Source organism: Athene noctua, chromosome 14, assembly GCF_965140245.1.
Source record: "Athene noctua chromosome 14, bAthNoc1.hap1.1, whole genome shotgun sequence".
In the NCBI taxonomy this organism is placed as follows: domain Eukaryota; kingdom Metazoa; phylum Chordata; class Aves; order Strigiformes; family Strigidae; genus Athene; species Athene noctua.
Genome location: NC_134050.1, coordinates 10,587,701 through 10,611,641, shown reverse-complemented (window position 1 = coordinate 10,611,641; position 23,941 = coordinate 10,587,701). Strand labels below are relative to the sequence as shown.

The 23,941-nt window shown below is 61.5% G+C and overlaps 5 protein-coding genes across 8 annotated transcripts; 2 read left to right on the top strand and 3 right to left on the bottom strand.

Annotated features, from left to right (window-relative positions):
- Nucleotides 1-4,276: 4,276 nt before the first annotated feature.
- LOC141966185 (membrane-spanning 4-domains subfamily A member 15-like) lies at nt 4,277-5,666 on the bottom strand. The gene is made up of 6 exons (XM_074918618.1): nt 5,652-5,666; nt 5,408-5,530; nt 5,271-5,327; nt 4,816-4,935; nt 4,550-4,663; nt 4,277-4,378 (listed from the first exon to the last, which is right to left on the bottom strand). Exons 1-6 carry the CDS (start codon nt 5,664-5,666, stop codon nt 4,277-4,279), a joined length of 531 nt encoding a protein of 176 aa, XP_074774719.1.
- Nucleotides 5,667-8,580: 2,914 nt separating this feature from the next.
- On the bottom strand, nt 8,581-11,483 carry LOC141965996 (membrane-spanning 4-domains subfamily A member 12-like). 4 transcript variants are annotated; one of them, XM_074918256.1, is made up of 7 exons: nt 11,324-11,483; nt 10,982-11,101; nt 10,653-10,709; nt 10,233-10,364; nt 9,573-9,686; nt 9,406-9,489; nt 8,581-9,077 (listed from the first exon to the last, which is right to left on the bottom strand). In XM_074918256.1, the coding sequence occupies exons 1-7, from the start codon at nt 11,411-11,413 to the stop codon at nt 9,057-9,059; spliced, it is 618 nt and encodes a 205-aa protein (XP_074774357.1). In that variant the 5' UTR covers nt 11,414-11,483; the 3' UTR covers nt 8,581-9,056. The 4 variants fall into 4 exon arrangements, 3 of the variants coding, with proteins under 3 accessions (XP_074774357.1, XP_074774356.1, XP_074774358.1); XR_012634531.1 differs by having other exon boundaries at nt 9,053-9,077; nt 9,573-9,679; XM_074918255.1 differs by lacking the exon at nt 8,581-9,077 and having other exon boundaries at nt 9,128-9,489.
- Nucleotides 11,484-13,224: 1,741 nt separating this feature from the next.
- On the bottom strand, nt 13,225-15,980 carry LOC141966184 (zona pellucida sperm-binding protein 3-like). Its single transcript, XM_074918617.1, has 9 exons — nt 15,911-15,980; nt 15,421-15,593; nt 14,864-14,976; nt 14,572-14,675; nt 14,309-14,480; nt 14,089-14,200; nt 13,799-13,979; nt 13,544-13,708; nt 13,225-13,460 (listed from the first exon to the last, which is right to left on the bottom strand). Exons 1-9 carry the CDS (start codon nt 15,978-15,980, stop codon nt 13,225-13,227), a joined length of 1,326 nt encoding a protein of 441 aa, XP_074774718.1.
- A 1,959-nt stretch (nt 15,981-17,939) lies between these two features.
- CBLIF (cobalamin binding intrinsic factor) lies at nt 17,940-20,917 on the top strand. Its single transcript, XM_074918234.1, is given in 10 exon segments — nt 17,940-18,099; nt 18,208-18,387; nt 18,545-18,688; nt 18,994-19,137; nt 19,230-19,405; nt 19,490-19,682; nt 19,685-19,726; nt 19,823-19,967; nt 20,044-20,162; nt 20,246-20,917. Coding segments are annotated over 10 exon segments (1,275 nt in total). The 5' UTR covers nt 17,940-18,029; the 3' UTR covers nt 20,308-20,917.
- A 420-nt stretch (nt 20,918-21,337) lies between these two features.
- Nucleotides 21,338-23,928, top strand: MRPL16 (mitochondrial ribosomal protein L16). Its single transcript, XM_074917893.1, has 4 exons — nt 21,338-21,427; nt 21,698-21,763; nt 21,907-22,055; nt 23,392-23,928. Exons 1-4 carry the CDS (start codon nt 21,385-21,387, stop codon nt 23,875-23,877), a joined length of 744 nt encoding a protein of 247 aa, XP_074773994.1. The 5' UTR covers nt 21,338-21,384; the 3' UTR covers nt 23,878-23,928.
- Nucleotides 23,929-23,941: the final 13 nt, after the last annotated feature.

Genomic DNA, 23,941 nt, shown 5'->3' with positions numbered 1-23,941 from the left:
CTGTGGTGGGGAATTCAGCTGCCCCGAGGAGACACAACGGGGAAGGAAACCGTAACCAGAGGCAAAATTTTGGAGTAGGGACTGTGCCGCTGAAAACCCCTTGGACAAGGCTCCTGTGGAGCCAGTTCTCCGCAAAACCCCCACCCAGGCACCCTCAAGGCTTTTGGGCAGGAGGGCGTTGAAGGGGGGGGGGGGGGGGGGGGGCGTTGTCATTTGGAATGCAGCAGCATTGCTCCTACCTTTCCTCAGTAGGGCAAGGAAACTGCCCTGAAAAGGTCCCTCCTGCCTGCACCAAACAAATCCCCCCAAACCACCGTGATGCAGCCCGCTGCTCCTCATTTAACCCATCGTGGGATTGAGGAGGGGTGTGCGGAGCCCCTTCCCACCCCGACCCCATGGACGGGGCAGAGCTGCATCTTCCATCCACCCTCCATTTTACTGGGGATGTGACACTCGGGGGCCAGCCGGATGTCCCAGCCCCACACGGGCATGGTCAGGATGAGGCCAGGACCCCACGAGATGCAATGTGGGGTTTTCCCCGGCTCTGTGTGAGCTTCCCACGGCGTCCACAGAGGGGGAAGGGGTGGCAGTGCTGGCATGGCCGGCATCTTGTCTCTGCTGCTAGCTGGCCAGGCTCCCTCCGTGGCATTAAGGAGCGTAGCCCTCGTAGCTGTAGGCTGGGGGAGCTGACGGAGTGATGGGCAGGTCTGAGGGGTTGTTGCTGATGGCGTAGGGCATGGGAAAGGGAACCTGGAAAGCAGAAGGGGGCAGCCCCGTCATCACGCAGCCCTGGTGTGTCCCCTTTGTCACTCCCCGCCAGGACACGGGGCTGGGGGTTGCTTGGGGACACGCGTGTGGCCTTCAGCGTCTTGGCGTTACCGCAGATGCCTCTGCTGATGCGTCCCAGCTTCTCATTCAGTCCCACCCTGCCTGACCTCAGCTCAGAGCCATCCCCATCGCCCCCCCCAGCGCAGGAGGAGGTAACAGGGCACTACTCACGGTCTGGGGTGGGCAGCGGGCAGCCAGGTAGCCCCGGCAGCAGAACAGGGCAGTGATGGCGAGCTCCAGGAAGCTGGTGAAGAGCAGCATGCCTGAGAGCCCAGTGCTGGCTGACTGCAAGCAACACAACCCCACAGAGCATTGTGAGCCACTTGCAGCAGCCCCATGCCGGTGCCTCGGCACGACCGTCACCACCTCGGGCCAACGTGGGCTCCGCGTTGGACAGGAAGCTGGTGATGGTGCAGTGGCAGAGCAGTATTCCTGCCCCACATCCTGGGGGGAACCAACCCCCTGGCCATGCTGACCCTCACCTCAGACATATCCCTCCCTCTTGACCCCCCAGATGTGGTGGGGGCTCTGCCAAGCATCCCCCCAACCCTGGAGCCATCTCTTGCTGGTGCGCCGCTACAGCCCACCAAAGCAAAAAAAAAAAATCACATCGGGGGCTGACATCCTGCTCTCAACTCCAATCAGCTGAGGGAACTGGGCAGGGGGGGTAAGTCTGGAGAAGAGGAGGCTGAGGGGAGACCTCATGGCCCTCTACAACTCCCTGACAGGAGGATGCAGAGAGGGGGGATGAGTCTCTTGAACCAAGGAACAAGGGACAGGACAAGAGGGAATGGCCTCAAGCTGCCCAGGGCAGGGTCAGGCTGGCTCTGAGGAAGGATTTCTGTGCAGAAGGGGCTGTTGGGCGTTGGAATGGGCTGCCCAGGGCAGGGGGGAGTCCCCATCCCTGGAGGGGTTGAAGAGTCGGGCTGACCCAGCGCTGAGAGATCTGGTGGAATTGGGAACGGTCAGTGTGAGGTTCATGGTTGGACTCGAGGATCTGCAAGGGCTTTTCCAACTCAGATGATTCTGGGATTCTGTGAAATACATGTGCCTTTTGCAAGCCATTTCTCTTCACGCCATTATTGAAGGAAGATGAAAAGGGGAGCCATTGTTTACCTCCTTCTCACCAACCACCTGTGATTTCTGGCCAGTCCAGCACACTCCGCTCTCCTCCCTCCCATCACCACCGGCACCAGCACTCACCTTTTTAAGCCAGCTCAGCTCACTAAACCGGTGGAAAACCAACCTGGCAAAAGCTTGTAGCGAGATGGAGTTTCTAATGTTACTACGTGGGGAGCCGCTTACCAAGAGGGAGGCTGGGAAGCTCCTGTACATTGCAGTGACGCTCAGATCCGCTATTAGGAAGATGGCCCCAATGCCTGCCGTGACGGCGCTGCAAGCGTTTGCTCCCAGGCTGCTCTTAACCTGGCAGAGAAGCGCACCGGTGCGGCTCACGGGGAGGCAAGAGGGACCTGCCATTTTCTGCCCACACGTCCCAGAGAGTGAAGGATGGAGGAGAGGGCAGGGGGAAATCCTCACCAGCAAAGGCTTGGGAAAATGCTCTGCCACCAGCAAGAGGGATCCTGAAGTGATAAACTGCCCCGAAAAGAGGAAAAATTGATGCTCAAGTGGGGGAAGACCCACCTTGGTGTAGCCACCGCCACCTCCACGCGATGGGGAGCAGCGCAGAGCGGTCCCCCACGTGGGGATGGGGACCGTCACGCTACAGCCCACACTTGGCATGGCCCCGCTGCCCGGCGTGAGCACACAGAGGGATTGATCGGGGAGGGGGAAGCTGCCCTGAGAGCCACCAGGCTTGGAGGAGGTGGCTCTCCATCCCCCACAGCTGGGGTGACGATGGCACTGGAGATACTCGCAGAGCACCCATCCTGTTCCTCCTCCTCCCCCGGGACCCGTTTGGCACCTGCCCTGCGACTCTGGGGGTGCCGTGTCCCCTGCACGCACCAAGATGCCACCCCAGAAGGGGTACGCGGTGGTGGTGGTGACAGACCAGGGGGCGAAGCTGGAGCCTGCGATGCTGGTGGCCACACTGCCGAAACCGAGGTGAGCCACGCCAAGGACGACCTGGAGGGCCTGTGCGGAGGGATGGGGGTTGCTCGGAGTCACTCGTGGGGGCAGACCCACCGCAAACTGCCCCCCATGGTGTTGGTGAGGGGAGAAGGGTCATGCTCACCCCCATCAGCTTGGGCTTCACCCAGAGCAAGATCTCAGCCATCGTCCCTGTCCCCTCAGAGAGCACCTGCCAAAGCCACCTGGAGCACCCAGCCGTGGGGCTTCCCTATGGGGCTGGAGACAGGCAGCAGGGCCCCAGGGGGCTGGCACTGCGGCTGGGGACACCGGGGATGAGGACCCTGGGGACAGAGTGGGCAGCCTGGGGACCCCGGTGGGATGGGACACGCGTCGCAGCCCTCCCCGGCGGCACACAGCTCTCTCCCGGGGGAATGTCGCTCCTGGGCACTCAGCAGCAGCCAGACCTGGAGGAAAAGGCACCCAGAGGTGGCATTGGGGTGGCTTGGTGAGACCTCCACTTCCCTCCTCTTCCTCTGTTAGCTATTTCTCCCCCTTCCTCTTCCATTTGGGGGGGGGTGGGGGGGTGGGGGGGTGGGGGTGCAGGCAACCTGCACGCCACCAACCTGGGATGTGAGGAGGAGACATGAGAGCCCCTTCCTGGAGCCCAGGCAACCCCCTCCCCTTCAACTTGAGAAGAGCTGGGGCAGCCACCACCCCCAGTAACCCCACCTTTGCTAGATACCCCTCCAATGCAAGACAGAGCCATTGGGACCCCCCCTCCCCGCTCACAGCCACCCCCCCCAGCTCCCCCCATGCCAGCCATCGCCTGTATTGGCACTCACCGTGCTGCCCCTTGTCCCCGCCACGGTGGCTGTGCCATGGGAGCAGAGGCCAGTTGGGTTTATTACCTGCAGACCTTGGTGCCGTCCCCACCCCTCCCGCTGTCCTCCGCGCGGTCACCCCGAGACCTGTCAAAGTCCCACCAGTGCTTCTGTCTGCCACGGCGATGGCACCCGGGGTGGCAAGACACCTGCCACCAGCACCCCGGTCCCACATGGGGCCACCAGCAACAGGACATGACCCTGAGCGACTTGTTTAGACCCAGGGTTGGCACAAAGACCCCTGAGGTCACTGCTGACTGGGAACGTGTGGTGATTTTTTGCTTTCCTTAAGCATCTTCCCTGCCTTAACCCCTGCCCGGTCATGGGGAGCTCATGGGACCAGTCTGGAACCAGCTCTCAGCCTTTATTAGCGTTGCCACCCTGAGGGAGGGACACAAGGCCACACCATCGCTGCGGGCAGGGCTGGGGATGGCCACAGCACGTCTCTGCAGCTGACACAGGGAAAGCCACGACAACATGGAGAGGGAGGGGGAGCCACTGATGGGCAGAGCTCCCCCCCACCCTCCGCAGAGCCGCTACGGAGCCCGTCTGTCCACAGCCGCGAATACCTCGTGGTAGGGTGGCGGGGGTGGCAGCATCGCCGGTGGAGGCACGAAGCTCGGGGTGAAATCCTCAGCCTGGCCAGGGAAGAAACACCACGGGAGCAAAGGCACCGAGGCTGGTGCCTTCCCTCCTGCTGCTTCTAAGGGGTTTGGGGGGGGCTCATCCCTGTCACCCCTTTTCTCAACCCACCGTCCCTCTCTCCCGTGTTCCCCGGGGGGTAGAAATCTCCCCTCACATCCACTCACCGGTGTGGATGTGGCCGGTCTGGTTTTCCAGCCAAAGTAGATGCAGAAGAAGGTGATGCAGGTCTCGGGCGCAGTGAAGGTGAGCAGGACACCCAGGAGCCCCCGCACCATGTGCTGGTGAGGATAGAGGGGGTGGGACCCCACATCACCCCACTTTTTAGGTTCCTGGCAGCATCGTGTCTGCCATGTGCATCCCAGCCTGCCCTGCCGTGGGCTGTTGGGATGTGGGACCCCATCCCCCCCACCCTGCCACCCCACCCCCTCACCAGCTTCAGCTGGGGCCCAAAAAAGGCTTCATGGTGGGAACTGAAGTCCCAGAGCACCAGGACGATGCCCACCACGGAGGCCAGCAGGCTGATGGCGTTGAGGACCAGGCAGACATTCACCTGTTGGGGACAGAGCCAGCCACATACCCCCCCAGCAGTCCACCCCCAAAAGTTCTCCCCCAAAAAACCTCTTCCCCCAGCCCTCAGGGGGAGTCTGGCAGGCACAGCGAGCCCCTCCAGCTCTGCAGACAGTCCTGCAGCCATCACATACACGCATGTGCCACATCCACATGCCTGGGGACAAGGGTCCTCTGGCAGCAGGTTGTCACAACCAGCCCCAGCCCCAGCAAGCATCCATGCACTGGGGCAGTTTGGCACTTGGAGGAGTTGGGGTGCCAGGAACCAGCACCCCTGTACCCCAGGAAACCGCTGCGAGCAGAAACGTCTCCCCTTACCACACAGACACCCTGTTTCTTCTCTGCCACCATGGAGCTGGAACCGGAGAGGATGAACTTTTGGAAGAGGAAGAGGAAGGTGTGAAGAAGCAGGTACTGCCCCAAAAACCAAGCGGAGATTCAGGGGAACCCCTTACCAGGAATCCTCCCCAGATGAAGTAGCAGGACCTGGCGGTCAGCACCTGCAGGGGCTCGCTGAAGGAGGAGACGAGGACCCCCCCGCAGCCCAGGTGGAGGATGCCCAGGAGGATCTGGATGCCCTGGGGAGCAGAAGGCACCGGGCAGCCCGGCACCGGCCACAGCCCCGGGGCACGGGGGCCTGGCGGGGTGCTTGCTCTTACCCCCAGCACCCCCAGCTCCGCTTTTAGGGGGGTGACTGACACCAGCCTGCAGCATCCAGCCCCCTGCACGGCCCTGGTATCCCCCGGGGGGGTGTGGGGAGGGAGGGTGACAAAAGGCTCTCTGGGTGCCATCCGGGGGGTGTAGGGAGGGAGGGTGACAAAAGGCTCTCTGGGTGCCATCGTCAGTGCTGATGCAGCATCCCAGGCACTGGAAGGGAGAGCACACGTGGCTGCCCTAGCCGCACCGTCCCCCCCACGCACAGCACCGGGGCGACGTGTCGCTGCCCCTCAGCAGATTGTGTGTGTGTGTGTCTGTGTCCCGTGTCCCCCCCCCCCCCCCCCCGCCACTTTTCAGCTCCACATCTCCCCATTTCCCCCATCGGGGGGTGAAAACACCCCTCCTGCATCCCAGCTCAGCCCACCGCCAGCTCGCTACTACACATCAGGCGAGGACCACACGCCGCCGCCTGCCCTCACAGCTCTCCTTTCCACCCTGAAGACCCCTCGCCTGCTCAGCTTGCCCTGGGCATCCCCCGTGCCCTTTCCCAGCCCCCCTCCAGGGCTCCAGCACCCTTCCAAGACGCAGGACCCAGACCTGGTGTTTGGGGTGCGGGTGCTCCCTGGCTTTACCCAGGGATGTAAAGCAGCCCCCCCTAACCCCAGCAGCTCGTCTCCCCCAAATCACCAGCATTTCATGCACCCTCAAGGTCGCTGCCACCCCACACCTTGTCCCCTCCCCTGCAAGTCCCCAAGGGCCCTTTTCCTCTAAGGGGGGGCTGCCCAGAGGAGCCCCATGGTCCTTCAGTCTGTGCCCACCCCCCAGGAGTGGCAGAGGAGCATCCCCCATCACTGTGGGGCAGGGAGCAGGTACGCACGGGAGGTCAGCCCTGTGCCCGCTGTGGGGGTCCGGCAGGGGGGTCTCCTGGGGGAACATCCCCAGCTCCCAGCCGCGGTTGAAAGGAGCCAAAGCTTTCCGGTGACAAGAGGGGCTTGTCCTGCGCTCCCCACCTCCGCCTCGGGGATGGCTGCAGCAAACACCATAAACAAGAGCTGCTGCAAGACACTGAGCCCCCCAGCCCTCCGCCACCACGGCAAAAAAGGGGGGTGCGCGGCCCCTCCTCACCCCCCAGCCGTGGGGCACTCACCGTGCTGTCCCTTGGGGTACCCAGCTCCTGGCAGGCCCCGTGTTTGCTGGCGTGGGACAGTGACTGCCGGCCTTTGCCCCAGCGTTTCTCCTGCCCGCGTCGCCACCCTTTATACAGCCCTTTGATCACCGGCTCACCAGCACCATGTGTCCCCAAGTGGGCCCCTCCCCATCACCCTACCAGCTCCCCAGACCCTGTCTAATTCCTGTCACCTGCTGTCCCCAGCCCTGAGAGGTACCTGCTCCTCCCCAGGTTTCAAGGCTGAAAACACGTAGAAATACGCATATAGATAAGAAACACATTTCCCTAGAGACTTAAAACATCTATTCCTGCATTTCCAGAGAAAGCTGCACTTCAACACAGCGACAGAAAACCTTGAAAATCCGGGGAAAGATAATCTGGGTTTAAAGATTGAGGGGCTCTGGGTTATCGCCATGCTAACGCCCAATTTCATGGAAAGGGGCATTTTGCAGTTGGCAGCAAAAAGCTGGCCCCGACCCAGCTCAGCATGTGGCAGTGGGATGCTCTGGGGAAAAAAAAAAAAGAACCTGATGCTGGCAGAGGATGAGCAAGGACGGATCCACCATGCTTGGCAAAGACAGAGGGACCTGCAGCCTGGTTGAGGGGGGTCAGCAGGTCTGTGTGGTGGCCCCCCTGGGGCTGGAGAGACTCCCCGGCTGCTGGGAGATGAGGTACAGGAGGCTCCGGAGCTACAGGTGAAGAGCTGGAGCCGTAATGGGGCTGTGAACCTGGGATGAGCAGAGAGAGGCTGTTTGTCCTGCTCCCCCAATCTCTGGGGCTTTTCCTACCAAACTGGCTCATTATTTTTTCAGAGACAGGAACAGAAATAACTGACAGTGAGTGAATAATCCATGAGGCTTTGGCTGAGCAGCAGTGAGCATTGTCAGGGCAGGGGGGTGGGCTGTTAAAAACAAGAAAGAAAATATTTAACCCAAAACTAAAAGTGGTGGTTCAAACGAGCTCACCCTGGGGCTGGAGGCAGACCCTGTCCCCAGACAGTAGGGGGGATGCCCCAGGGAGCAAGTGCAGACAGAGGTCCCCCTTTTAGGGCATCAATAACTCACCAAGGTGCTCCTACCCCTCTGAAAATCAGCGCTGGGCTCTCCCTCCTTGCCTCCATCCCAAGCTTGCCGTGAGCTCGGGCTGCTCCTTAAATAAACTGCTTCCCACCAGTGCCAGACGCTCATCAGCGCCCTTACTCCTTGTTAGGCTCTCGGGCACCCCCGCTGCTGCCGGGTGGGAAATGAGCTGGTCGGGAGGTAACAAACCTCTCTGCTGGTTAAAAGTGGGCCAAGAGCCCTTTAGTCTCAATTCCTGCCCCCAAGAGGAGCGATTTTTGTGGAATTGCTGCACAGATGAGGTTTAGGAGCACTCAGCAGGGCCCTCAGCTCCATTCCCATCCCACGGGATCACCCAGCCACATTCATGGGAACAGGGAATAAATGCCACCAGTGTCCCCGTGTCACCCCAAAGAGCAGCCCCAGCCCAGGGTGCAGCTTCTCAGCTGGTGTAAGAACCTGAAGCTGCTGTCATCACCGTCATTGCTGCTCCAGCAGCACTTGATAGAGTGAGCTGTACTGCTGTGTGTATAAGGGGGGGGATTTAGGGTGGTGGTTTTTCTGAGGGGGGTGCAGGTACTGGGGGGACCGTGGTGTCACCATCCCCAGCAGGACCAGATCAAGGTGATGGGCATGGGAAACCCCTGCAGCTGGCAGGATGAGCCCCTTGTCCACCAGACAGCAGCTCCGTGGGTGGGATTTGCAGCTCCAGTGCTGAGAAATCCCCCAAATGAGGAGACGCAGGTCCAGATAGAGCATTTATTTCAAAGATAAAATAAAGCCAAGGGGGTACGAGCCGAGGTAGATGCTCCAGGTACCCGCACGGCTCCCAGCACACAGTGGGGGCTCTAGAAGCTGCCTGCTACATGGCCACCAGACCTCAAGGAGATCCTGAACCCTGACGTGAATGAACCCCAGCACCCAACTGGGTATTTACCGACAGAAACACCCCATGAAGCCCCAAGATGCTCCCCCCCACCCCGTGGAGAAGCCCCTTCTCCAAAGCAGCCAGCGTGCGAAGAGCCCGTCTTTGAGATCTAGCGTGGGGGCAGGAGATGAACCAGGGAGGGGGCAAATTGGGGGTGTTTGCTGGCTTTCGGGAGGGGGTACCAGCGTGTCCCAGCCTGCAGCGTGGCGGGAGGAGGATGCCGTAACCCTGGGGACAGTTTTGGGCGCGTGGAGGCAGGACCCCACACCGACGTCCTCGGGGCCAGCGCCTCGCTAGACTTCAGGGGCGGCCAGCTGCAAAGAAACCCAAGAGCTGCTGCTGCTTCTGAAGGAGGGGGGGGGGGGGGGGGGGGGGCGGGGCCAGAATAACAGAGCTGGGGGGGGATAACAGAGCTCGGGGTGACCCCCAGGTGCCCACCAGCCTCTCTCCTCCACCCCCTGTGCCCACCCATGCCCGGTGCAGCAAGGTGGAGGTGCCGGGGTGCTCCCAGGGAAGGGGGGGCATGCTTTCCTGGGGTGGGAAGAGATCTGTCATGCAGGTGGGAGTCAGATGCTGCTCTGGGGAGCCGGCCCGGCCCCAACTCCACTTCTAACTGGGCTGTTCTTTGGGGTCGTAGATCACCTCGGAGTAGCTGGGTGGCCTAGAGAGGTCAGTCAGTGGCACTGCCAGGTCCACCCGGGTGGCACTGGGCACGATCAGCATGGCCTGGGGGAGAGCAGGAGCAGGGGGGAAAGTGCTGGGGGTCCGGCCAGGGCTTGACCCCGCTGCCCTTCACCCCCCTGCCCTACCTCGTTGGAGCTGAGGCGAGTGGCCCGGCACCAGAAATTAGCAGTGGCCACGGCGATGCAGAACTCCAGGATGGTGAAGATGAGCAGCACGATGGAAATCCCATTCCCTGCGAGCTCCAGGATGGGGGAAAAACCCCATCAGCAACGCCCAGGAGGAAGAAACCCACTCTTGGTCCCACAGGATGGGCCCCACCCCATGTTCTGGGGTGAGAATTTTAGGGTGAGGATTTTGGGGTTCCCCTCCTGGGTCTCCCACCGATCCTAAAGCACCTCAGCACCGGCTCTGCGGGTGCCAAGGTCGTGCTTGGAGCCCTCCGCCTCGCCGCTTTTACAGCTTGCGGAGAGAAACGGGCACTCCCAGGGTGTGACTCATCTCCTGAGGTATCAGCCTAAAATAGGTCAGGCACACGGCACTGCACCTGCAGTCAGGGTGCTGCTGGTCGTGGGCTCCCTGCTCCCCAACAGTGATGGGGCTGCACCCCAAAGCCCCTCTACCCCAAGAAGGGCTCAGGCAGCATCCAGTGGGGATGAAGGGATGGAAAAGGGGACAGGGGAGGTTCCCAAAAGGCTTAACCCTGTCTGGGAAGGCTCAGCCAGCCCCAGGCACCGCTGCCTCGAAAGCAGAGGCTGAGGGGGGGGTCCAGATGAGCCCCCACTTACCAGGACGAGATAGCTGTAGTAGTTGAAGCTGGAGCGGTAGAGCCCATTCAGGTTGAGGTCTACGATGAAGGCGACAATGCCCAGCAAAGCGAAGATGGCGCTGATGATGTTCATGGTCTGGCTGCCCTTCACCTGCGGGCGCAGAGAGGCTTTGGGGACAGGTTTGGGGCAGGCGTTGGACCTCAAAACCCGCGGGGACACCCACCACCCCGGCTTTGCAGCACTACCCCGGTGGGAACCAGCTGTGGGTAACACCTCAGGCTGCCCTTGGGGGGGTTTATTTCTTCTTCCTGTTGCTCACTTACAGGCGCAAGTTTAAACGTGGTTTTGCCCCCACGGATTTCACCTGGGATCGAGCTGCTCCTCAGCCACCCCCTTTCCCCCCCTCCAGCAGCAGGGGGGACCCCCAGCGACACTCACCGCACACTCTGTGGGGCTCTTCTCCGCCCCGATGGAGAGGCAGCCTGAGATGATGAACTGCGTCAGGAGAGAAAGGGGGTGACACACAGTCAGCTGGCACCCAGGTCACCCTGAGCTCCCCCAGACCCACCCAGCACTAACAGTCTGCCCACAGGCACAACCCCATGGCTCTTGGGGGGCACAAGATTCCCCCCCTTGTGCCTTGTTACTCCTTGAGGTTGAAAGCTGCCGAAGCAGAGCCCCTAGGGGGTCTCTCTCCCCGTGGACATCCTTCCCCAGAGGGGATTTCTTCCCCCCGTGGACATCCCCCCCAGCCCCACGCTACGCACAGACACGCCGCCCAGGAAGGGGATCTCGCCGATGACGAAGACAGAGGTGTAGACGTTGGTGAGCGTCGTCAGGACGATCCCGAAGCCGATGTGCATGAAGCCGGTCATAATCTGGATAGTCTGTGGGATGGGACAGGGCCAGAGTGGGACCAGTTCACCCCCCCAAACCGCCCTGCACACACACACACACACCCCGGGGATGGGGGTGCTCCTGTCCCCGAAACACTTCGGAGCCGCAGCGGGGAGCAACAGGAGGGGCAGAAACCTTCAGGAATAGGGCGGGGGACTTTTCAGGGGTTCCAGCCCCCCCCCCCCCAAACCACCCACCTCCCCCAGACTCACCCCCATCACTCGGTTCTTGCCCTTGGGCAGGGTCTCAGCCGTGTACATCACGGCGCGGCTGCCCAGCCGCAGGCTCCCCATCCCCTGCATAGAGGCAGCGGGGGGCAGCGGGACACCCCCCTACCCCCCCGCCACCCCCTCCGGCCTCGGAACAGCCCGGTCCCAGCCGGGGCCGCCCTCCCACCCCCCCGCCCCACCCCGCCCCCCCCGGGCGTTCATTGGCGCAGAGCGGTTGATGTCAGCAGCTGCAGCATCCCCGGGGCCACCGCCCAACCCACGAGTGGCCCCAAGACCCACGGGGTGAAACCCCACCCCGCGTCCAGACCCACAGATGAACCCCCACTGCCCTGCCCAGGACACAGAAGCAGAAGGAATATTGGGGGTGGGGGGTGGTTAAGGAGGCAAAGAAGCAGCCCCCCGAAGCCACCCCACCTCTGGATGCAGCCCGCGTGGGGAGATAAAAGTGGGGTACCCCAGCTGCGTGGGGCAGGGGGGAGCTGCTTAGTGTTGCCCCTCTCCTCACACCACCTTCAAGGAAGGGGTCCAGGGAACCGTGCCCCCCCCCCCCCTTCCTCCCAGGAAAGATGCTCCTACCCCAACCCCCAAGATGCCCAGGGCCAGATAAAAGGGAGAGGAGGAAAGTGGGGTGCTCCGGGAAGCAAGACTGCCCCAAAAAGCCTCCCCCCGCCGTGTGCTGTGTGTGTCCCCCACCTCCTGACTGAGCTAAGCCCTGCTAAGAACTGCCCCCAACCCAAAGCCCTGTTTACAGGAGCTCAGAAAGAATTAAAAAAAAAAAATAGAAGAGCTCTTTGCAGCGAGTTCCTGGAAGAAAGATCCATCAAGGGCCATTAGGCACGAACTGTCTCCTCGCTGCAGAGCTGGGGGCTGCGGAGAGCAGGGCCGGGGGGTGGGGGGGGTGTGGTGTGCGGTGCTGGCCCCCGGGTAGGATTTGTGGGGAGCAGAGCTCCTTGGCACCCCCTTTTCCCAGGCAGGGCTGGTCCCCGGCTGCGCTGGGGAGGTCCCTGCTCCCCGGCTGCAGGGGGTGACAATCTCAAGCAGGTCCTGTCACCATCGTGTGTGTCCCCACCGCCAATCCCAGCTACTCACTTCCCTGCGGTGGCTTCGCACCCAGGGTGCTGACCCACAGTTTCAGGGTGCCCAGCCAAGAACTCCGTGTAGGGGGAGGTTAAGAAAAAAACCCACAGCACAAAGTCAATAAATAATTAAAGCCTGATGGACTGCCCTCCACGCTGCCCACATCATGAGCAGCCCAGTGCGCTGGCAGCTGAGGGTTGGCACAACTCACTTCACCAGAAAGTGGCACAAGGGCCCTCTGAGCCACATCCCCCCAAGCCCAGGGACACCCCACCCCCCTCCCAAGCCCTCCACAGCCAAGCAGCAAGGCCCCGGCAGCCCATCTGCCCCTCAGTACCCTACCACCACACACCTGCACGAATCTGGTGCCCACGAGCTTCCACATGGGATGCTACAAACCTGCCCTCCTGCCCCAGCTCTGCTCTTACCCCCCGCCTTTTCTGCAAATTCACCAGAGCATCCCCAGGGAGGGGGGGCTGCAGCTGTGCCAGGGGCTCACCACACTGGTGTCCTTACGTTGGCAATGGTTGTTTTTCACCCACCACCCAGGCAGAGGGGTACCAGTGCTCTACCCTCCCCCCCCCCCCCCAAATATAGCACAGGAGCCACACTTGCCAGTGGCCCAGCTCTGCTCCCCACTCCATGGTGAGCAGCGTGGGGTGTCCGACAGCACCCGGAGGAGGTTAGCGGGCCCTTTTGGGGGGGACACATCACACCCCACACCCACTCACCCCTGGAAACACCACCCCCCCCCTTCCACACTGCACTGGCACAGTCTTTCTGCCACAGGTTTATTTCCAAAAGAGTCAGACCACAGCAGGGTCTGCAGGAACAGGGGGTGTCCTGGGGGTGGCCCAGGCACCACCAGCTGCTGTAGGGGCCATGGCCACATCACAGGGCTCCCCCGAGGCTGTCTCACGGTCCCCCACCCCGTGCCCACTCTGGTACCGCTGCACTGAGCAGTAGCAGCCGACCACGCTGACGGCAACGAGGATGGAGCACATGGCCACCATGGCCAGTGTGGTGCCAGGGACAGCTGGCCCTGCAGGGGAGAGACAGTGGGGTGAGGGGGACAGCAGGGTCATCCCCACCACCCCCCAGCACCGTGGGGCAGCTCACACTCACCCGAGTCCCTCTTCTCCTCCCGCACCACGGGGACTGAGGGGCGACGCGGCAGTGCCGTGCTGGGCTCCGGTGCCTTGAGGAGCCCGGTGGGGGCTGGGGACAAGCTGGGCAGAGCTGAAACTAGCCCCAGGGGGCTGAGGAGGATGCTGGCTTCCCCCAGGAGCCCTGCAAGGAGAAGCCCATCAGGCACTGCTGGGCACAAACATCTCATGGATCCCTGCATTCCCCCCCATGGGTTCAGAAGGGTCTTCCTACCTCTGCTGCCGGCCAGCTGACGGCGCCGACGGCCTCCGCAGCCAGCCGGGGAGCCACAACATGAACAGTTAGCCCCATCCGGGGAGTGCCAGGCATCTGCCGTGCGGTCATAGGAGCAGGATTTGCCAGAGGTGCTGCCAGCCCCCTCCGTCACAGCCTTGAGGTGACAGTGCAGGTAGATCTGTGGGGACAAGCATCCTCCTGCCACACCTCCTGAACTGCCCCATGGCTCACCAACAATCACCCCCAGACACCCCTTCCCCACACCCACGGACCCTGCTGGCACAGACCTGGCTGCTGGAGGCATTTGGGAAAAGGAAGGTGTCCAGTTGGAAGCGGAGGAAGCTGTCCCCACGCTGGGGTAGGAAGCGGGAACGGCCAAGCTGTCCATCCAACAGACACCTACGGGGATGGGAAGTGAGGTGAAACAGGACTGCCACCCCCCAGGGTCCTGGTGAGGAGGGAGATCAGCAATCTGGGGGGCACCCTGTGCCCAGCCGTGGTGCTCACCCGTTGTCAGCGATGACCTTGTACTTCAGCCACGTCGCTGTGCTTGGGCTGGCCACGCACTCGTCCACAAAGACCCTCATGGGCAGGCGGGGGTCGGTGCTCACCGACGCCTCAATGTTGACCAGTTCCCCCAGGAAATAAGTGGGCTGGTGCAGGCGGGAGGACCAGGTACCTGGAAGGCAGGAGGGGGTGTTGTGTCGTGTGTGTGTACCCCTCACACACAGACACAGGGGAACAAGGGGGTTTGGGGGTCCCCCACTCACTGTCATACACATCCAAGGCGAACCGCAAGTGTCTCCGGTGAGTGACGGTGGAGCTGAAGGGGACCCAGGTGGGTTGGATGGCCCCAAGTGAAACGCTGCCTGTCCTGCACCACAAAGCATCCTCAAATGGGGTGATAGGCTCCCAGGGACAGGCAGGACACCCCTTCTTGCCATGTCCCCCACAGGCAGGCACCCCTCCATAGCACCCACCCTGCCCAGGATGGGGCCAGCACTGAGGGGTCCAATCATGGATCACACCCAGGAGCATGGGGATGTGGGGCTCCCAACTTACCTGGGGTAGTAACAATCCACAGGGAGGGAGAAGGGTCTGGCACGAGCTACAGGCCCCCCAACCAACGGGCGGTAGTGGAGGACATTGCTGTAGCGGATCCTGTCTGGGAGGAGCTGGGGGAATGAGCAGACATAGAATCATCGAGGTTGGAAAAGCCCTTGAGGCTCCTCCAGTCCCACCATGAACCTCACACTGACCGTTCCCAATTCCACCAGAACCCTCAGCGCTGGGTCAGCCCGACTCTTCAACCCCTCCAGGGATGGGGACTCCCCCCTGCCCTGGGCAGCCCATTCCAACGCCCAACAGCCCCTTCTGCACAGAAATCCTTCCTCATAGTCAGGCTAACCCAGCACGTGGGTGCACTGACAATGATGGCACAGGCACCCTGGGGAGGTGGGTGGCTGCGGAGGATCCACCACGCCTCTCCCACATGGATTCCTCCCCAGCTGTGGGTACCTTGACACTGTCCCTCCCCTGTGGGACATGGTCCCCCCCCTTACATCCTTCACCCCCCCCAATGTGGGTGCTGCACACATGGATCACCCCTGGCTCCTCACCTCCAGGGTGGTCCCACAGGCCACGAGTGGGTGCTCCAGCCGGTAGCCATCTCCATCAGCAGCGGTTACCCCACAGCCAGATCCCAGCATCAGCTCCCCACTGGCCACACGACTCCCCAGGAGGCCGGCCGGCACCCACACAGAAAGCCACGTGTGGCCACACGTAACAGAGACTGCAGCAGGATGAGGAGAGGGAGGACTGAGCCAGCTTGCCAGGGACCCCCTGGCTACCTGCTCCCAGGGGAGCAAGTCAGGCAAGCCCCTGGCACAAATATCCCCTCAAGTTCCCCTGTTTCCACATTTACAGCCATAGCCCCCCTCTGGGGGCAGCCAGGCATTGCCTGCACCCACCACCCCACAGCAAACAGCCATGCCCAGGGCAGAGACACCCCACAGCCCAGCCCAGGGGGACACTGCCCATTTCCCCCTCCCCAAGGAGGGCAGCCAGACCCAGCACGACCCCCCTCCCCACCCCCAACCAGCCCCTTACCCAGAGCGTCCTGGGCCCAGGCTGCAGCAGCAAGAAAGAGCACAAAGCACCTTCTCACAAGAGCCTTCATTGTGAGGGAGAAGGAAGAGAAGGGGCAGCCCCCACTGATGGCTTTTACACCTGGGCCAAGGTCAGTGGCCACGGTCTCCCAATGGGAGGCTGGGTGGTTCCCTGCAGCCCCACACCCGGCCCCTTGCACCCACCTGTGGCTCATCTCCACAGAGCTCTCAGAATCCCAGAATCATCTGGGTTGGAAAAGCCCTTGAGGCTCCTCCAGTCCAACCATGAACCTCACACTGACCCTTCCCAACTCCCCCAGATCCCTCAGCGCTGGGTCAACCCGACTCTTCAACCCCTCCAGGGATGGGGACTCCCCCCCTGCCCTGGGCAGCCCATTCCAACGCCCAACAGCCCCTTCTGCACAGAAATCCTTCCTCAGAGCCAGCCTGACCCTGCCCTGGGCAGCTTGAGGCCATTCCCTCTGGTCCTGGCGCTTGTTCCTTGTTAAAGATACTCACCCCCCCTCTCTGCACCCTCCTGTCAGGGAGCTGTAGAGGGCCATGAGGTCTCCCCTCAGCCTCCTCTTCTCCAGACTAAACACCCCCGGTTCCCTTTCCCCCTCCCATAGTGCAGATCAAGAGCCCCCATCCCTGTCCTTGCTCCAGCCCTGCTCCTTCCCCTTGTCCTGGTTGTTGCCCCACTGGTCCCTGTGCCTGCCCTGGGGGGGTGATGGAGAAGGTGGGGGTCAATCTCTGCCCCTAAAAGCAGGGTAGTCACCACACACAGGGTGATGAGCATATCTTTGGGGCACCTTCACACTGCCCAGCCTGTGGGGAAACTGAGGCACAGAAGGGCACTGACCTCTGTACCCTGGGCTGTCTTGGGACAAGGGGGGACACCCCCAGCCCACCCTCCCCATCCCAGACACCTCCAGGCTCTGGTGTGGGGAAGCAAGCAAGGGAAGGGGTGACAGTGGGGACAGTGAGATGGGACAGGCTGGTCCTGGGAGCACAGCCCTTGGGAGCCCATGACACCCCTGTAGTCTGTGGCAAGCAGCCTGGGGCAGAAGATGACCCAGTCGGTGGACCCAGAGCTTGTCCCGAGCCCCCACATCCTGCCCAGAGCGCGGTGCGGGAGGCAGAGCTGCTGCGTAACCGCGGCCCCTGCGTGCTCACCCACACCAGTAAGGAAGGGTCCCCACCAGTGCACCCCGTCCCAGGTGCAGAATCCAGCATTTGTTCTTAAATGTCCTGCTGTTTCCCATCCAGCCAGATCCCTCTGCAGGGCTCTTGTCCCTCGAGAGAGTCACCAGCACCTCCCAGTTTGGCATCAATGGCACCGACTGGTCTCCAGCCAGATGTAGCCCCATTTCCTACCCCATCCAGCCAGTTGCTCACCCAACACACCCTGTCACTGCTCATCTCACAGCTGGACACCTTCTTCAGAAGGATGCTGTGAAGGACAGGATCAAAACCTTTCCTAAATCCAGAAAACGACATCCACTACCTTCCCGTCATCTACAAGGTGAGTGACCTTACCCTAGCAGGATACCAAACCAGTTAGACGGGACTTTCCCTCCCTCAACCCATGTTGACTCTGCCTGAGGGTTGCATAATTCTTTAAATGCATTACGGGAGTACCCAGATTAATATTCTCAATAATTTTTCCAGGAACTGAGGTTAGACTCACAGATCTGTAGTTCCCTGGAAGTACAAGCCCTTCTTGCGAACTGGGATACGTCTGGTGAGCTTCCAGCCAGCGGGGACCTCCCCACGCACCCAGAACCTTGGGCAGATGTTTAAGGGGGGGTCCTGCTGTGACACTCACCACTTCCTTCAGCACCCTGGGATGAACCCCCATCCAGCCGCAACTGGTACAACCAGTCTTTTGCGAATTCAGTGACCTCAAATGGAAAATCACTGCCCCTGCAGCCGTGATCCTCCAACCCCTGGGCACACAGATAAGCGGGTGGTGCTTGGCAGGGACGACTGTGGGAGGGCAGGTGACCGGAGAAGGGCACCAGGAGCTGTTAAAAGCAAAGAGGACGCCCAGAGAGAACAGTGAGTGCCCACAGGACTTTGCCAGCCTGAGTGGACCTGCTTGCCCTGAGGACAAGAGGATGCTCAATGTGGCTTTCAGCATCGGGGTCCTGCTGGCCCTGGCAGGCAGCACGGTCGCCCACAACTGCGGTGAGTGTCAGCCCTCCCATGGAGAGAGACCGGTGGCCTTGTGAGGGGCTGCCTGAAGGGGACATGGGGTGACCTCTCACCACAAGTGCCTGGCCCCTCTCCTTCCAGTCGCCTCGCACCATGTGGTCTCCAAGATGCTGCGACATTTGGAGGACTCTGTCAAGACGGATGAGCCACCGAACCCCAGCGTCCTGCTGGCCATGAACCTGGCCGGGGCCACCGGCAGTATCACCCACAAGCAGCTGCTGCAGGAGATAGGGAAGGAGGCTGTGAAGAGAGCCCAGAAAGGTAGGGAGGGGTGGGGGGTGCACTCCTGCCACGGCACCTGGTCCCAGCAGACCCGGTACCACAGGCTGGGCACTGCCAACTCTCTCCACCCTGGCCAGATAGAGGGGTGCCATATACTGGCCCCCCATGTGCCCTGGCTGCTCTCTTGTCCCTACAGACATGACCTCAGGAGAGGTGGCTCTGTATGTGCTCGCCCTCATCTCCTCCTGCGAGAACCCCCGGCAGGTCCAGGCCCTGGGGCAGAGCATCGACCTCCTCCGCATCCTGCAGCAGAAAACGGACGAGGAGGTGGCCAGCCTGGGTATGCTGGCCTGGCTCTGAGGAAGGATTTCTTTGCAGAAGGGGCTGTTGGGCTTTGGAATGGGCTGCCCAGGGCAGGGGGGGAGTCCCCATCCCTGGAGGGGTTGAAGAGTCGGGTTGACCCAGCACTGAGGGATCTGGTGGAGTTGGGAACAGTCAGGGTGAGGTTCCTGGTTGGACTGGAGGAGCTTCAAGGGCTTTTCCAACCCAGATGATTCTGGGATTCTGTGGAGAAAGGGCTGGGGGGTGACAATCTCCCTCCCTGCATCCTGGCCCCCCGTCAGCTTGCCGCACTTTGCTTTGCAGAGGTGGAGGGCATCCCAAAGACCACCCTGTACAGCGTGAGCCTGGATGCCCTGAGCCTGTGCCTGACAAAGGCAGGTGGCTACCAAGGGGCATCCGTGATCCTGGCCAAGCGGGTGCTGAGCCCCGACAGCCACCTCGATGAGGGTAAGGAACCTCTGTGGCCCCATCGTGTACCCTCTGCTTGCTGTGTCCCTGTTCCTGCCAATGGGCTTAGTGGTGACCCCGGGATCCCACAGACACCCGTGCTGTGGCGGCACTGGCAATGGCGTGCACGTACAGCCACACGGACCTCCATGACATGCGGGAACTGCTCTGGGAGGCACTGTCAACCGTGACCAACGGCTTCCTGGATGAGCAGGAGAAGGGCCATGGCATGATTGGGAACATCTACAGCATGGGGCTGGCCATGCAGGTACGAGGATTGGGGAGCTGCAGCACTGTGGCCACCCAGTCCCAGTTCTGAGGCTGCTCACACTGTCTCCCACCTCCTCCACAGGCGCTGCAGGCGACGGGCAAGTTTTATGCCCCACGGGAGTGGGATTGTGCCCAGGCCTTCTCTGTGGTGTACAAACATGACTACCAGTTGCCCATAGCCATCGCGCAGGTCCTGCCTGCCCTCGCAGGCAGATCCTACCTGGAAGCAGCTAATGTGGACTGCGCTGCCAAAACCAGTATGTATCCAAGCTTGCAGTTGTCCTGTCCCCAAAGCCGGGTACAACCGGGGTTCACAAAGGTTCAGCTGCTCCTGCCCGGAGCACCCCCAGCCCCCATGGGGATGATGCCCTGTGGCCGTGTGCTGGGTGCACAACCTACCTCTCTTCTCTCCCAGCACCCACCATCGAGGTGCAGTACTCCATCATCAACAAGCTGCAGGGAAAGCACTTCAGCTACACCACCTCAGTCCGGGTCCCGAGCGGCTCCACGCTGCTCAAGGTGCTGCAGGCAGCAGAGGCGGAGAAACCCAAAATCTTTAGGTGAGAACCAGAGGGGCTGAGGGGGGAGCCGTGGCATCCCCCCACTGCGCCCCAAGCCCATGCGCCTCCCTGGTAGCTTCCAGACAGAGCAGACATCCTGGGGACCCATGGTGATCTCCATCCACGGGCTGGCTGCCAACTCAAACGACAGGACCTACTGGCAGTTCCTCAGCGGTGGGAAGGCCCTCCAAGAAGGTGAGCAGCCTGGGGTGGGGGACACAGGGGAACTGTGCTGGGGGACACAACATCCTGGCCTCACGCCTGTCCCTCTGCTGCAGGGGTCGGTACCTACAAGCCGCACAACGGGGAGCACATCCATGCTGTCTTCAGCACCTACTGAAGACACCGAGGGACGCCTGGTGCTGCTGGGACCACCATGGTGGCAATGATACAGTACACGTTGCATTTGCTTGTAGCCACGGCTAATAATTGTGATAGTAACCATAGTTATGGCACATATGGGGCCAATTATGAGGTTTCAAAACCTGGTCAAATAAGACTTGGAATCGTGGTCGAGCTAACCTTGTTTATTGTTAAAAAGTTTATTAAGAAGCAGCTTTGATCTCCAAGCCATAGACAATAAGCAGAACATCTTGGACCATAAGTGAATGTCTGATTACTTAATTTGGCAATGAAACTAACTTTGGAATGCCCCGAAAGTGAACTGCTTTCATTTTAATTCTAAAAACCACACCCACAGGTCAAAAAGACCCCTGCCCAGGTTAAGACCTTTCCCCTGAGCATGTGGATAGCAGAAGCTTTATGGAAGCTCATCTTATAGTTGTGGGTTAATCACTAAGCAATCAGTATCTAGTAGGTGTGTTTGGGAAAGTGCTAACTTCTGATTTTTGTGTATAAAAGGAGCATGAAAACCTGCTGTTGGGGTGCTTGATTTGTGGAAAAGACCACTGAGCGCCCAGGCCTGAATAAATACAACATCTCTCCTGAGAGTGTTAAGATGGGTTATTGCACAGTGGGCACGAAGCCGCTTTTCGGATACCAGCAATGAAGAGCCATTTCCAGCTCAGCCCCGCGTGTGCGTGTCTGAGGAAGCAGCACCCCGCGACCCCTCCATCCCTGGGGGGACGCAGGGCCCGGAGCCCTCCATGGGGACGGGGCCTTGGGGAGAAGGTTGGGGCAGGCCCTGGGAGGGATGTGGGCGCCTCGGCGGGACACCGAGGCGGGGGGATGTCCTGCCCGGCGGGGAACCCGCCCCGGGGTGAGGGACCGGGGGAGACATTGTGGAGGGGCGCGGCGGATGGATTCCCCCGGAACTAATATTCCCCACCGCGTTTCCGGGAGACTCCGGAAGTGACGGACCGCTCACCGGAAGTGTCCCCCGCCGGGCGCTGCGGGGGGAGGACCCCATGGCGACGCCCCCCGGGCACTTCCGGGCGGGCGGCGGCGCGGCCCGGCGATGTGGCGATGGCGGCTCCCGCGGCCGCTCCCGGCCGGAGGAGGTCAGAGCAGCCCGGGCAGCGCTCCGCGGGGCCGCCGCTTGCCCTGGGCAGGGTCAGGGTAACCCGGGGCGAGCGGGACCGGGTGCCTGTGTCCAGAGCGGGGAGTGCGGCGGTGTCGGGACTCCCGGGCCCCGCATTAACCGGGGAGGGGGAGGTTGGGAGTCCGGGACTCCGCGATCAGCTGTGGTGTTCGTGGGGGGATCCGGAAGCCCTCGGACCCCCCCTCCCGGTGCATCAGGCCCCGCTCTGAGCCCCCGCTCTGTCCCCCAGGTGCCGGTGGCGTCGCCGTTCCCCGGGCAGGCCTCAAGAAATACGTTCTGCCCCCGGACTATGGCGGTAAGGAGGTGCAAGGGGGGGGAACAACCCCCACGGGAATGGCGGGGACACCCCCCCCCCCCGCCTCGATCTGCTGCTGCCCGCGTCCCCCTGCACCCGGGTGTCGCGGGGCCGGTGACCCTCACGCGTGTGTCCCCTGGCAGGTATCATCTTCCCCGAGAAAACAAAGCTGAAGTTCATGGAAAAGGTCCCGGCGGTGCCCAAGGTCAAGCGGGAGCCCCGGCAGCTGCGTGACATCCGCGGCCCATCCCAGGAGGCCACCGATTTCATCCAGGGCCAGTACGGGATCCTGGTGAGAGGGACGGGCCCAAGCGGAGCCGGCGGGAGAAATACAGAGGGGTTGGGGGCTGCGTTTGGCAGCCTATGCAAGGAGGTGGGCAGGGTGCAGGAGTGGGCACCCCCAGACTGGAGACCCCCGTTTGGTGCTGAGCCCTCGTGTGAGGGGTGAAAGTTCCCAAAGAAAGCAGCAACCGGAGGGGACCGGTGCTAAACTGGCTCCAAAAAGCTGGATTAACTGAGCTACCTTTGTCAGAAATGGCCCTGCTTTCCCCAGTGAGGGGATAAGGATCATAATTGGCTTAAATTGGAAAGGCAGCTTTGACGTGATAATTTTTATTGATGATCTAGACGAGGGGATAGAGTGCTGATCTGCTCGAGGGCAGGGAGGCTCTGCAGAGAGACCTGGACAGGCTGGAGCCATGGGCTGAGGCCAACTGGAGGAGTTTCACTAAGGCCAAATGCCGGGGGCTGCCCTTGGGCCACAACAACCCCCAGCAGCGCTACAGGCCTGGGGAGGAGTGGCTGGAGAGCTGCCAGTCAGAGAGGGACCTGCGGGGCTGATTGACAGCCGGCTGAACAGGAGCCAGCAGTGTGCCCAGAAGGCCAATGACATCCTGGCTTGTATCAGCAATGGCGTGGCCAGCAGGGACAGGGAAGGGATCTTACCCCTGTGCTCGGCACTGGTGAGGCCGCCCCTTGATGACTGTGTTCAGTTTTGGGCCCCTCACTCCAAAAAGGCCATTGAATGACTCGAGCGTGTCCAGAGAAGGGCAGCGGAGCTGGTGCAGGGTCTGGAGCACAGGTCTGCTGGGGAGCGGCTGGGGGAACTGGGGGGGTTTAGTCTGGAGAAGAGGAGGCTGAGGGGAGACCTCCTGGCCCTCTACAGCTCCCTGACAGGAGGGTGCAGAGAGGGGGGATGAGTCTCTTGAACCAAGGAACAAGCGCCAGGACCAGAGGGAATGGCCTCAAGCTGCCCAGGGCAGGGTCAGGCTGGCTCTGAGGAAGGATTTCTTTGCAGAAGGGGCTGTTGGGCGTTGGAATGGGCTGCCCAGGGCAGGGGGGAGTCCCCATCCCTGGAGGGGTTGAAGAGTCGGGTTGACCCAGCACTGAGGGATCTGGGGGAGTTGGGAACGGTCAGGGTGAGGGTCATGGTTGGACTGGAGGATCTTCAAGGGCTTTTGCAACCCAGATGATTCTGTGAGATTTCCTCAGTGAGGCTGTTTCTCCCCCCAAAAAGCATGTGCAAAGGGTGGGGGGTTGGCTGGTGGTGCAGGGCAGGACAGGGGAACCTCTATCCCCCTCGCCCTGCCCCTGCTCTTCCTTGAGATGACCTGTCCTTCCCCCCACAGGCCATGGGGGGTGGTTACCTCCACTGGGGCCACTTCGAGATGATCCGCTTGACCATTGGCCGCAACATGGACCCCAAGACCATGTTTGCCATCTGGCGTGTGCCGGCCCCTTACAAACCGGTGACACGGAAGAGCCTGGGGCACCGCATGGGGGGCGGGAAGGGCCCCATCGATCACTATGTGACAGCGGTGAAGACCGGGCGTTTGGTGGTGGAGGTAGGCGGGCGCTGCGAGTTTGAGGAGGTGAAACCCTTCCTCACGCAGGTGGCCAAGAAACTTCCCTTCCCCGCCATCCCCGTCAGCCGCCACAGCCTCGAGCAGATGCGGCGGGAGGAAGAGGAGAAGAAACTCAACAACCAAAACCCCTGGACCTTCGAGCGCATCATCACGGCCAACATGCTGGGGATGCGCAAGTACCTCAGCCCCTACGACCTGCAGCTAAAGGGACGCTACTGGGGCAAATTCTTCCTGAAACACCGAATTTAACAAACAGCTGGGGAGGGGCCGCTTTAATTAAACCTTCCCCCAAGAACCTGTGTCGGCTGCTGTG

Excerpts from the sequence above, each read along its gene's own strand:
- LOC141966185 (XM_074918618.1), bottom strand. Across the intron at positions 4,936-5,270 it reads AGAAACAGGGTGTCTGTGTG|GTGAATGTCTGCCTGGTCCT; the intron begins GTAAGGGGAGAC and ends TGTCCCCAACAG. Across the intron at positions 4,664-4,815 it reads TTGGGCCCCAGCTGAAGCTG|CACATGGTGCGGGGGCTCCT; the intron begins GTGAGGGGGTGG and ends TATCCTCACCAG.
- LOC141965996 (XM_074918255.1), bottom strand. The coding sequence starts at position 11,413 with ATGCAGGGGATGGGGAGCCTGCGGCTGGGCAGCCGCGCCGTGATGTAC. Across the intron at positions 10,710-10,981 it reads CCTTCCTGGGCGGCGTGTCT|TTCATCATCTCAGGCTGCCT; the intron begins GTGCGTAGCGTG and ends CTCCTGACGCAG. Across the intron at positions 9,687-10,232 it reads ACTACAGCTATCTCGTCCTG|CTCGCAGGGAATGGGATTTC; the intron begins GTAAGTGGGGGC and ends CCCATCCTGGAG.
- LOC141966184 (XM_074918617.1), bottom strand. The coding sequence starts at position 15,980 with ATGAAGGCTCTTGTGAGAAGGTGCTTTGTGCTCTTTCTTGCTGCTGCA. Across the intron at positions 14,977-15,420 it reads CCTGTGGGACCACCCTGGAG|CTCCTCCCAGACAGGATCCG; the intron begins GTGAGGAGCCAG and ends TCATTCCCCCAG. Across the intron at positions 13,709-13,798 it reads TCAGCTGGCCGGCAGCAGAG|GGCTCCTGGGGGAAGCCAGC; the intron begins GTAGGAAGACCC and ends TTCTCCTTGCAG.
- MRPL16 (XM_074917893.1), top strand. The coding sequence starts at position 21,385 with ATGTGGCGATGGCGGCTCCCGCGGCCGCTCCCGGCCGGAGGAG. Across the intron at positions 21,428-21,697 it reads GCCGCTCCCGGCCGGAGGAG|GTGCCGGTGGCGTCGCCGTT; the intron begins GTCAGAGCAGCC and ends TCTGTCCCCCAG. Across the intron at positions 22,056-23,391 it reads AGGGCCAGTACGGGATCCTG|GCCATGGGGGGTGGTTACCT; the intron begins GTGAGAGGGACG and ends TTCCCCCCACAG.